We start from the raw sequence: 13328 nt of genomic DNA, 5'->3' as shown, positions 1-13328 counted from the left end.
GAGTGAGAAGACTTGATATTAATTCTTTTTTAAACATTTGGTAAAATTTATCACTGAAACCATCTGGTCCTAGATTTTCCTTGTTGAGAGGTTTTGACTTCTGGTTTAATCTCCTTACTAGTAAATGGTCTGTTCAGATTTTCTGTTTCTTCATGATTTAGTCTTGACAGGTTGTATATTTCTAGGAATTTACTCATTTCTCCTAGGTTGTCCAGTTTGTTGGCTATAGTTGTTGAGCGTAGTCTCTTATGATTCTTTGTATTTCTGTGGTATCAGTTGTAATGTCTCCTCTTTCATTTATAATCTTATTTATTTGGGTCCTGTCTTTTTTTTTTTTCTTAGTCTAACTAATGTTTTGTCAATTTTATCTTTTCAAAGAACCAATTCTTAGTTTTATTAATCTTTTCTATTGTTTCCTTGTACTCTATTTCATTTATTTCTGCTCTAATTTTTATTATTCTCTTCCTTCTGCTAATTTTGGACTTAGTCTGTTTTTTTCGTAGTTCCTTGAGGTGTACTGTTAGATTTTTTTTAGAGATCTTATTTCTTCTGTGATATATGCATTTATCAGTATAAATGTCCCTCTTAAAACTGCCTATGCTCTATCCCTTAAGTTTTGGTGTGTTGTGTTTCCATTTTCATTTGTCTCAAGAAATTTTTTTTCCCTTTTGATATCTTCTTTGATACATTGGTTGTTCAAGAGTATGTCGCTTAATTTCCATTCATTTGTGTATTTTCCAGCTTTCTTCCTGTTATTGATTTCTAGTTTCATATCATTGTGGTCATAAAAGACATTTGGTATGATTTCAATCATTTTAGATTTACTGAGATTTGTTTTGTGGTCTAACATATGAGCTATCCTAGAAAATGTTCTATGTGTGCTTGAGAAGAATGTGTATTCTACTTTTGTTGGATAGAATGCTCTGTATGTGTCTGTTAGGTATATTGGGTCTACAGTAATTTTCAAATCTCTGATTTGTTATTGATTCTCTGACTGGATGATCTATCCATTGTTGAGAGTGGGGTATTAAAGTCCCCAACTATTATTTTATTGCTGCTTATTTCTCCTTTTAGCTCTGTTAGTATTTGCTTTATGTATTTAGGTGCTCCAATATTGGGTGCATAAATATTTACAGTTATTATGTCTTTCTGATGGATTGACCCCTTTTTCATTGTCTCTTGCCTCTTTTGACCAATTTTAGCTTAAAGTCTAGGCTGATATAAGTATAGCTGCCCCAGCTTTCTTTTGGTTACCATGTTCTTGAAATATCTTTTTATATCCCTCTACTCTCAGTTCACATGTACCTCTAAAGCTAAAGTGAGTCTCTTGTAGGCAACATACTTTTGGGTCTTGCTTTTTTTTTTTCTTCATTTAGCTATTCTATGTCTTTTGATTGGAGAATTTAATCCATTACATCTAAAGTAATTATTGATAGGTAAGGACTTACTATCTCCATTTTGTTGGGGTTTTTTAATTGTTTTGTAGATCCTTTCTTCCTTGCTTCTTATCCTTCTCTTCTTTTGTCATTTGATGACTTTCTTAGCAATATGCTTTGATTGCTTTATCATAACTTTTTGTGTAGCTATTAAAGATTTTTTTCCTTTGTGGTTACCAGAGGCTTACATAAAATATCTTATATGTATAACATCCTATTTTAAACTAATAATAACTTAACTTTGATAGCATACATAAACTTTACTTTTACTTCTCTTCCTTTCACATCTTAGGTTATTAATGTTACAATTTATATGTTTTTTTATTTTGTGTATCTAATAACAAATTATTGTAGATACAGTTATTTTTTAAATGTTTGTTTTTTAAATTTTAAAAGTGAGTTACGTATCACCATTACAGTGTTAAAGAATATGACTTTGACTACATATTTACCATTAGCAGTGAGTTTTGCACTTACATTTATGTGATTTTACGATGATAATTAGCATCCTTTTATTTCTGCTTGAGAATGCCATTTTGAATCTCTTGTAAGACAGGTCTGGTGTGTTTTTTTGTTTTTGTTTGTTTCCCTCAGCTTTTGTTTGTCTGGGAAAATCTTTATCTGTCATTCATATTTTGCCAGCTATAGTATTCTTGGTGGACAGGCTTTTTTTTCAGTATTTAGAATGTTTTATGCTATTCTCTCCTAGCCTTCCAAGTTTCTTATGAGAAATCTGCCTATACTCTTATGGGGGGGTTCCCTTGTATGTGATTGTTGCTTTCTTCTTACTACATTCAAAATTTAGTTATAATGTGTTTCAGTGTAGCCCTTTTTTAGTTCAATCTATTTGGGATCTTTTGTGCCTCATGAGTCTGGAGTTTGGGGAGTTTTCAGACATTATCACTTTAAATATACTTTCTGTTCCTTTCTCATTCTCCTCTCCTTCTGGGATTTCCATAATGTGTATATTGTTTTTGTAATGGTGTCTCATAACTCCTGTAGGCTTTCTTCACTTTTCATTCTTTTTTCATTTTGATCCTCTGACTGGATAATTTCAAACGAACTATCTTCTAGTTTACTGATTCTTTCTTTTGTTTCGTCAGGTCTGAAGTTGAAGCTCTCTTTTGAATTCTTTAGTTCAGTCATTCTATTCTTTAGCTCTAGGATTCATTTGTTTGATTGTGGTTCTTTTATGATTTCTATTTCTTTGTTGAACTTCTCATTTTGTTCATGCATTGTTTTCTTCATTTTGTTTACTAAACTTGATTAAGAGTATTATTCTGAATTCACAGTTCATAGATCTCCATTTTTTAGGGTCAGTTTTTGAGTTATTGGAGCTTTATTAGTTTCCTGTGAGGTGTCATGTTTACCTGATTCCTTGTATTGGTATCTGCACACTTGAGTAAAGGGTCTCTGATTCCAGACTTTACAGGTTTGCTTCAGCAGAGATTGTCCTTCACCGTTCAACTCACCTTGGGATTCTGGATGGGTCAGCTGGTAGCATTGTTGGGCAGGTGGGGTTTTCTCTCAGGGTCTCTATTTGGGTGAGGCCACTGCCTCTGCCTGAGATGTGAAGTTGGGGCAGGGGTGTCATTGTCTGGGAACAGTTGAATAGGACTGATGGTTTGGTTTCCTGCCCAAGTGCAACTGTAGAATAGGCCTGTGGTTACCTGGATTCTCTGGTCATACTTCCTAGTTGGATAGGACTGTGTGCTATACTCAGCAGTTGGGTGGGCCTGTGAATTTGCTTTCCTGCCCAGGCAGGGCCATAGAACAAGTGCCATGGCCAATACAGTTGTGCCTTAATATGATATCATCCTAATCCTCTTTCCTAACAGAGCTTGTTTTTATAGTTTTAAATTTTCAAAAAAAAAAATGTTTGAGCAATTTAAAACTTAATATTTATCAGAAGTCCCATAAAAATATGAAAGCTCTTTTTTCTCTAGGCTATAAATATTAAAGGAATAATTACTATATATTTCTATCTTTCTACTTATCTATATATCTGTGCTAGAATCCTGGTATACATATCTGCTTGTTGAATTGTTTAATTAAAGGTTTTTTTTTTCCTTTTTTACAGCTTTTCCTCAAAAATAAAAATCTTCTTTAAAAATTTAATATGAATGCAAAGGTATTCATGAGTAATAATTTTAGTAAACAGGCATGCTCCATTATTTTTAAGTGTATTTTACTATGAAAATATTTAATTGTAATAGCCTAAGGTATGGTATAAATTTAGTTAAACACAGAGACTAACATAACTATTTCACTTATAGATTTTTTAAATCATAGCATGATTATTATTATAAATTCAGTTATGTTTGCAAATTTATTTTAAAATGAATGGCTACTACATTGTTTCAGAAGTAGAATATTTTAAAAGGGAAATGAATGAAAATGCATCCTTTTAGTTACCAACTGTAGACATGTGATTATTAGCCAACTCTCAGAAATGGCTTTTTGTTATAGGGAATCCAGTGCCAGAAATTACATGGCAGAAAGATGGGCAGTTCCTCAAAGAAGATGACACCCATCATCTTATGTCTGGTGGCCGTTTTCTTCAGATTACCAATGCCCAAGTGTCACACACTGGAAGATATACATGTTTGGCTTCTAATACAGCTGGTGACAAGAGCAGAAGTTTCAGTCTTAATGTGTTGGGTAGGTATAAGCATTGCTGCAAATCTTGAAGAATCAGCCATGGCAATAGGCTAAATTCTCTTCTTTTTCTGTTTACTTAATATTTCTACCATAGAATTTCATTATTTAAGAAGGACCAGTGCTTGTGTACATTTGCTGGTTTTCTTTTATTAATTCATACATTCATTCATTATGTTTGGCATACCTACTATATTCCAGGTACTGTGTTTTGTGCGAAGTACAACTATACACAAGATAGACATTAAATAAGCAATAGTAAAGGAAAAATAAATACCGGTCAAAAAGAAGCAGGTCAACAGTGATAGAGGATCACTGTGAGATGTTTTATCTTTCTTTGTGGGACTCTGCTATTACTAGTAATTGCCCACACTGAAATCTCTGTTGGTAACTATGATGAAGGAGAGGAGATGCAGAAAGGCACACCAAAATTGTATGCTTGCTCATGAGCGATAGTGAATTAACACAGTCCCTTGCGAGGTTGAAGGGTTCAAACAAAACAAAACATCATTAAAATGATTTTATTTTAGAAGTGTGCTTTCCTCTGTCTTAAAACACATTTCCCCTCCTTCCCTTTGCCAACTTATATAGCAGTATTGTGAGCAGAACATCTGCTCCCGCTGGGGTGAGCAACTACTGTAGATTTTCTTTTTCTTAACATAATATGCTGCTCATCTGTCTTTATGTGTGTTTATCTGTGTCATTTGCTAACTCACTAATCCCTAAAAAATCTTAAAGGAAGACAGTTGACAGGTATTGCTGTGCAGTAAATTACCTGGACATTGCAAATTTAGATATTTTGCCATTTAATTAATAGTTATTTTTTCCCAGATAAATCCCCTCCCCTTGAAATTAATATATAAAGTGTAAATTCTATTTTGTCAATGATAAGCTGTGAAGATTCCTAGGTTAAAATGTAGACTGCAACCTCAAGTGTAGGTTTTAAATCTCACATGGTTTCCTTCTGATTTAATACAGATTAGCTTGTACATTTGAATATCAAGCCCCTTGAGAGCAATAAAAACTACACCATGAAAAAATATGGAGTAGGAATGTTGAAATAACTACACATTCAGTTTCTGCAGCATTAAAATTATACTTATGTCTTGGAAATGATATTAAAATAGATTCCTAATTTCTGCTCACGTTAGAAATTTAAAATGCACCACCTAAATGTATTGTATTTGATTACTAATATCAAAACACGTTTCATTCTACTTAAATAAACTGACCTATAATTGAGGATGTAAACTTTTGCAATTTTTTATTTGTTTGTATGTTTTGATAGCTATTGGCTAGACTGGGGGAATATGTAGTCCCATACATAGAAACTCCCATACAGGACACAGCCCTCAGGCAGCTTACAGTCTAATTGAGTAGAAGAGATATATAGGCCAGAAATGTTAAGTCAGAATACTGGATAATGTATTAATAAGTGTCAAATAAATAGTATATATAAGTAATAATTACATGAAGCTATAAAATCCCTAGGACAGAACCCTTTTTATCTTGAAAAGGATATAGCCCCAGCACCTAACACAGCAGTGAATAACAGATGCATGGATAAGTAAGAATGAGAGTTCATGAGCCAGTTGTCTCCTGACACCCCTGTCTTCCCTGCATACCCATCAGCGTGTGAAAGGCAAATGCCCCACCCTGGATTTCCTCTCCTCTCCTGTAGCCCATTGCTTCTCTTAGAGCTCTATGTTCCTCATGCCTCCTTCCTCCTACCACTGACTCACCTCCCAATACTGGCTCATGTCCAAATCCTATCCCTGTCGTCTGGAAACCTGATTTAACACTCTTTCTGGCTCCTTTCAGTAACTGAAATCTGACTTCCCAAGAGACATTAGCTCCCTGGGGACTCTCTCCAGTGGAGATCACTTATTCTTTACCCCAGGCATCTCAAGTCATGCTCTCTGACTATATTCCTTCCTCTGCCTCCTACCCCCTTCCTAGTTACTTATTTCTTATCATTTTCCCTCATTCATTGAAGATGAGGGATCTGCATTCAAGTCTTCTTTTCACCAACTTCATATAAAGTTGAGCCTATTCAAGTGTGTGCACCGGCAATTTCCAGTCTACCCAGCCATAATTCAGTGTCTTTACCCTTTCTTTTCCCAGAGGGTGTTATCCTTTGTGTTCACAGTTACTGCTTCTGCTTATGCCCTTGATCCTGTATCTTTCCCCCTTCTTTGGTCTGCCAGTCATGCCCACCATCTGCCTTACCTTCAGCTTTACCTTCTACTGTCTCCATCACTTCATATAGTCACCACTCCCTATCTATACTTCTTGTCCCACTAAATATGGGCTTCTGCCCACACCATTCTTGACACTTCTGTGGTGAAGACTACCCTGTTGTTAGATCCAACAAACATTGTTCAGTCCTTATCTTAATGTTTGGATATTATGTATCACTTTCTCCTGGACACTGCTCTTCCCCAGTTATCCTTGCACCCCTTTGGTTGCTCGCTTTCTCCCTCCTTTATGGACTCTTACTTAATCTGTCTCTTAAACGTTAAGTCCCCTCACATTTTGTCCTTACTTCAGTGTTCATTTTACTCTAGATACTCTCATCAAGTAACAAAAACTTAATTCCCAGAGGTTTAATAATCATCTCTTATCAACTGGAGACTTTTTAAAATCCATACCTGCAACCCTGATCCTTCTCCCAAGGTTCAGATTTCTATATACAGTTGCCTGTTGGACATTTCTACCTGGAATTCTCACAAGCACTTAAAATTCAAGATATTCAGACTGAACAAATCATCTTCCCCTCCTAAGTGAGCAAATCTTTCCATATTTTCTATTTATTTTGCTTCATTGAAGTTTACCTAGGTTCATTCCCAAGCAATAAAATTGGAAGTTATCTTTGACGTTGGTTTCTTTACCTCTTAAATTCTATCATCAAATCCTGCCAATTGATTTCCTAAATTTTTCTTTAGTTGCTCCCTCCTCTTTATGCCTTTCTTCAGTGCTCTAGTTCAGGCCCTCACTATCTTTTATGGAACAAATGTACTTTGTCTGTCTTTCCCCTGCTTCCAACATTGACCCCCTTGAATCCATCCTCTATATATTTCCTGCTTGCCCCTCATTGTTTACACTACTCTGCTCCCAATATGCTCCCTCCTCCTAGTAGTCTCCCTTCTTTCACCTTCTGACCACCACCAGTCCTTTGAGGCTCAGTTTGAAATCTGCTCCGTTAGGAGATCTTCCCTGATGAGAGTCCACACACCACCCCACACCTCAGATTGGACTGGATGCCATGCCTCCATATATCCTGCACCAAAATTCCCAGTATTGCCCATACTACATTGTGTTATGATTCCTTTTTATGTGTCATCTCCTCCATTACTCTGTGAGCTTTTTGAGGTTCTCACTGCTTTTGCGTAGAATGAGAACACTAATCAATTGTTTCTGTAATTGTTAGGGAACGGAATTACACAAATAAGTACTATGGAAACTTCGAAATGTACAAATAAAGACATTTCTGAATATATTTCTTTGATCAAGTTTTAAATCTTTTTCAGTATCTCCTACAATTGCCGGTGTTGATAGCGATGGCATCCCTGAAGATGTCACTGTTATCCTTAACAGCCCCACATCTTTGGTCTGTGAAGCTTATTCATATCCCCCAGCCACCATCACCTGGTTTAAGAATGGAACTCCTTTAGAATCCAACCGAAATATCCGTATTCTTCCAGGTAATTAGCTTACTTCAGATGCCCAGGTTGCATTTGTGCCATCTACTTTTACAGAAGAACAGAATCATTGACTATTTTTATAAAAATACTTATGTTGTTGGTGGTATTGTACTATTGCTATCTTATTTTTTAATATTTTGTATGTATGTTGTAATCTAAGTTATCTAAAATTACTTTTTGAAAGACCAATAAAGTAAATAAAAGGCAAATAAATAAATACTACAGTGTAATTAATTGCTCAAATATAATGTAGAATGCCAAAAAGAGTAGAAATTCACTTTTTGTTGAATTGACCCTTGAAGGTTAGTATTTAGATTGACAGAGTTTATTTATTCCTCTTTAATACCTGATAATATGTATGAAAACAGAAAGAATTTAAAAGTATGATCACTGGCTGTAAGAAATTTATAGAGATAATACATGTGAAAGTTAATTAACAACAGGAATCCACGAATAATCATGGGTTCTGAATAGTCATAGGTTATGATAAATGGGATAGTGACCAGTTTTAGAAGAATTCAAAAGAAGGAATGGCCACCGTGGGCTGAAGCAGTCAGGAAATGCTTTGTCATGACAGAACTTGAACCAAACCTTAAAGAAAGTTATAGAATTTTGTTAGTTGGAAATGAGTTAGGAGAGATTTCAGATCCTTCAGGATGTCTAGTATGGGAAAGTACGAAGGAGAATGGCATATCTATGTGCAAGTAATAACAAACAGATTCCTCGCCTCCTTCTTGAGTGGAGACATTGTGTGTACATGTGTGTATGGCAGGGAAGGGGGCAGGTAGGAGATAAGATCAGGAAGGAATGTTGGAGTCATGTTTTAAATACCTGTATTTGAGAGTTTTGAGTTTATACTTTAGTCAATTGATAACCACTGAAGATTTTTAGGAAGAAAGACACCATAATAAAAATTGTGTTTTAGCAAGATCAATCTCTACTGATAGGCCAGGTAGATGAGAGGAAGAAGATGACAAAGGCAGAAGACCTATTTGTGAAGAGAGTAAAATAAGAACCTTAATTACAGTGTGTGCAGAGAGGTAGGGGAGGGTCAGAATGAGCATGAGAGTCATTACCACGGAGGACCATCGTGGACTTAGTGAATGTCTCCATCCACCAAGTAATGCCCATCTGTATTGTAGTTTGTCTATGACAAATGTCTCTTACAGAATTGGCATAGAGAAGAAGAAATGTGTTAATAGTAAGAACTAAAACCTGGTGGTTTGTGCAAACCCTGCTGCCACTGTGACTTCAGAGATTCTTTGGTATTCCATTGTTTTTCAGGAGGTAGGACTCTGCAGATCCTAAATGCACAGAAGGACAGTGCTGGGAGATACTCTTGTGTAGCCACTAATGAGGCAGGAGAGATGATAAAGCACTATGAAGTGAAGATCTACAGTAAGTTCCGAAAGAACACTATGTTCCTAGTTTTCTCCAGGTTTTCTAACTTTTTCAATTCTGTTTTTCATTATGGGTTCATTCATAATTATTTATATTCATCATTAAAGTTTATCGTTTATCCAGCTTGCTCCATTAAGATGGAAGTTGAATTAAGCAATGTGCCCATGACTTCAATTGCTTAAAGATGTGAAAGCCCACTGAATCTGCTCTCTTCAACTTTTTGGAGAACTTGTCAGTGGCACTTCCTTAAGTTTCTCTATTTTTTTCTTGTGAATTACCCTCTTCTGAATTCTGCTGTGTATAAGTACTTGCATGCACAAAACTCTTCCTTAAATATATATGCTCTATTCAACAACCTACGATGAGTTTGTCAGTGACTTTGGGCTAATCCACTGTACGTTGACCTATTAAAAAAAAACTAATGCTACCACTGATAGGCAATAAATTTCAGAATTTTGTTTTTAAAAAGGAAGAGCATCTTTTTGATTGTCTTTTATTCTTTGAATCATTCCCCTTAGTGACTAATAAAATGCATTCTATGGGTCATATTCAGACTGTGTCTGGGGACCCGGAACAACCTAAACTAACTGTTCTGTGAAGGACATTAACCTCATTGGCAGTATTATAATGATGAGGGGAGAAAGGTAGTTTTCTTCACATTCTGTATATGAACACTGCCATTTCATAAGATGCTAACTTGGGTCCTTGATGCAAGGAGAGCATAGAAAATGCCTAAGTTATTTCCTTGTTTTCTTATTAAGTGATCCTCACTGTGTTCCATGTCATTCCATTTAAAAGAACTAATGTTTAATACTTTAATATTCGTGTTTATGCAGTTCCACCCATAATCAGTAAAAGCGACCTCCTGGGGCCAGGTCTTTCCCCCAGAGAAGTGAAGATCAAAGTAAACAACACCCTGACCTTGGAATGTGAAGTCTATGCAATTCCTTCTGCCTCTCTCAGCTGGTACAAGGATGGACAGGCCAGTCAAGTTTTTTCATTTGCTGATGGTTTTTTATAGACTAAAATGGTCAGTTAAATTAAAAAACAAAACACCCAGACACACATAACTCAGAGAATCAATGTGACCTTAAAACTAGCACAATCCCATGCTCCTAGAGTATAAAACTGCAAAAATTTGAACCATGTTCAACAATTTTAGTATTATTTCATCACTCTAAAGTTTGAAGGACTGTTTTAATACACGTTAGCAATTTTCTTTGAAAATCCAGCCACCTTCCCACTGGGGAATGGTTTTTGTTCTCTGTGGTTTTTCAGAGTAAGTAAACTTTGTGGAGAAGAAATGCAAAGACAGTGCTGAGCCAGATTAGAATGATAGGCATAACACAGGTGCTAAGTTTATTCAGAACTTTCTCTAAACACCTTTAACTCTTTTACAAAGGGTAACATTTTTAATGTTCCAAGATGAAAAAAATAAGCGCAATGTGATGATTAAGTGCTCAATACAATTAATTGGGGGCAATGAAGAACTTTCAGTAAAAGACACATCCTTCAATTATGTAATCTGGCTTTCAGACCACACGCCTTTATTTCTCATTCAACTCATTTTCTAACATGCATGTTTTAAAAACATATGTGCTGGTGTTTTAAGACCAAAATAGATTTTTTTTTAGCTGCTGTTAACACTCAGCTTAATACAGATGTGACATAGCTAAGCTGATGTTTGTCCTGTTTTACACATAATCAACTAAATGGTCAGTCAAATTCCAGTTGTAGATGTTCAGGTCAGAGTCATGATTTAAGATGCAGAAAGATATAACTTTATTATTTCAGATCACAGATGGACTTTGCAATCCTGGCAGCCAGGAAAAAAAATATCTCTTATAAGCAAGTTTCATCTGGAAGCCATTGCAAAAGGAAAAATATGGAACTCCCACCCTGTTCTGTTTACAGTTTCTTTTCTGACTACAAGCACACTTCATGGTACAATATCAACTGTATATGAGTTAGCATGGAAACAATTCCTTTCACCTTTCAAATTTTAATATTTTATTTTTAATTTTACCTAAAACCTTTTCTTTCCTTGCATTTTATACCCATGCACACATATACACAAGCACATACACACATAAAAATAGGATAAAGTCTAGATTTGTACTAGGAATTAGGGCTAGGTTTTTTTAAGTTTCATAATGAATAGTTAAATTAGTTTCACATCCAGACCGAAATTGATCCAATTATGATGCTTTAGTTAAATTGCTGAATTTTTCAAGATTTGGGATTGGTCCCCTAAAATGTGACAAAAAATACTGGTTTTTGTTTATTTTCCATATCCTTTCTTCTCATTTCTCAGATAAGAGAAATGAGTTCTAGTTCATTTCTCAGATAAGCAACACTACTTGAGTGAAACAGTGTTTTTGAGAAAAGCCACCAAAAATATTGGCAGCATTAACCACAGTAAATTTTGATAGAATCTATGTGTTTTGTTTATTCATGCTCTGAAGTTTTTCTTTGACATGGAAAGTTTAAATTATACTATTTTTATATAAGTGATATAATGTTAATAATGATACATTGCGTCCCAAATTATTTACTGAGCACATAGTATTTGCCAAACACTATTTTAGGTGCAGGTGATACAGCTATGAAGGAAACAAACGAAAATCTCTGCTCATATGGAGTTTGGGGAGGAGGGGGAAACTAAACAAACAAGTAAAGCATACAGTGCCAGATAAGGTAAATGTTATGAAGAAAATTCAGTCAGGAAGAATAGCGAGTGTGAGAGGTGTGATCTCTTACACTAGGGAAGGCCTCACTGATAAGGTGATATTTGAGCAGAAACTTACAGAAACTGAAGGAAGCAGACATAAGATATCTGAGAGAAAAATATTCTAGAGAGACTAGCAAGGGGCAAAGGCCCTGAGGCATTTGGCTGGAGTGCAGTGATTAGTGGGAACACAGAGAAAGGTGAGAGCTAGGGTTAAATCATACTGCTTGTACATCAGTAGGCCTTATTCCCTTATTCGATGGAAAGCTTCTGGAAAATTTTGAACACAGGAGTGATGTGATCTGACTTAAGGCTTTAAAAAGATCACATTGGCTTCTTTACTAGTTGAAGAAGAATGGGGTCCAGAAATGAATTTATTGCCATGGTCCAGGAGATAGATGGTGATTGCTTGAATGAAGGTGGTAGCAGGATGTGAGGGAAAGAGATGAGTCAAAGATGAGTCCAAGGTTTTGCATGAGATCACTAGGAGAGTGAGTTTAGGTAGAAAGAGAAGAGGTCCAAGGATCAAGCCCTGGGGTACTCCTACATTTAGAGGCTGTGGGGCAGAGAGTGATGTGTCCTTAAAGATAAGGAAAAAAAGTTTTCAAAATAAAGACCAGTTAAACTGTGTTAAATCCCACTGATCAGGTAAAATAAAGACTGAGAATTGACCAGTAAATTTAGCAACATGGTTGTCATGTGACCTTGACAACATCAATTTTGGTCAAGTAGAGATGGTGAAAGTCTTACTGGAGGATTCAAGAAAAGATGGAAGGAAATGGAGACAGCAAAGGTAGAAAACTTTTTAAAGTCACTGGCTCTAAAGCAGAATAGAAAAATGTGGAGTTAGGCTGCAGTCTAATGAGATTTTTTTTAATGCGGAAATTATACTGTTGTGTATACATTGAAATCATCCAGTGGAAAAAAAGCAATTGATGATGATTCACATGAGAGAGGACACAGTTGCTGGAGGAATGTTCTTGAGTAGATCAGGGGATGTTCAGAATGGACAGAAACTGGTATTAACCAGTTTTGCTGGGGGAATAAGATAAAGGGAGAGGGGGCAAAGGAGTTGATTTTTTTATAGTAGTTTATACAAGGAGTGATTGCCATAATAGACCTTCTCTGGGTCAGGAGGAGAGTGAGTGATAGGGAAAAGATTGCAAGTTCAGTGAATTTTGGGTCCTCCCATGGGATCAAAATATTATGGGAGTTGGGATTCTAGAGGAAAAGAGTTAGTAAGTTAAGAGGTGGTGGTCAGAAGGTGAGAACTTGAAACTGAGATTCTGAAGAGATGTGATTATTGGTAATTATAAGTTCTAGGTATGACTCTCCTATTGAGTGGCTGAGAGAGTGTTGGGGCAAAAAAAAGTAGAGAGGAGGTCAAGGAGCTGAGAGCAC

The 13328-nt window shown here is 35.8% G+C and overlaps 1 protein-coding gene across 8 annotated transcripts in view; it reads left to right on the top strand.

Moving 5' to 3' along the window:
• The window catches only part of HMCN1 (hemicentin 1), a 507647-nt gene that overhangs the window by 345110 nt on the left and 149209 nt on the right, over positions 1-13328 (top strand). For all 8 annotated transcript variants that reach the window (XR_014266656.1, XM_082472452.1, XM_082472453.1 and 5 more), the window contains 4 exons: positions 3906-4097; positions 7625-7798; positions 9083-9196; positions 10036-10181. Coding sequence is in view for 7 of the 8 variants with exons in the window: in XM_082472452.1 (XP_082328578.1) it covers positions 3906-4097; positions 7625-7798; positions 9083-9196; positions 10036-10181 (626 nt within the window). In the remaining variant the exon portion in view is untranslated. The remainder of the gene's footprint in view (positions 1-3905; positions 4098-7624; positions 7799-9082; positions 9197-10035; positions 10182-13328) is intronic.

This window comes from Balaenoptera physalus, assembly GCF_965194825.1.
Source record: "Balaenoptera physalus genome assembly, chromosome: 1".
In the NCBI taxonomy this organism is placed as follows: Eukaryota; Metazoa; Chordata; class Mammalia; order Artiodactyla; family Balaenopteridae; genus Balaenoptera; species Balaenoptera physalus.
This window is presented reverse-complemented; position numbering and strand designations above follow the sequence as displayed.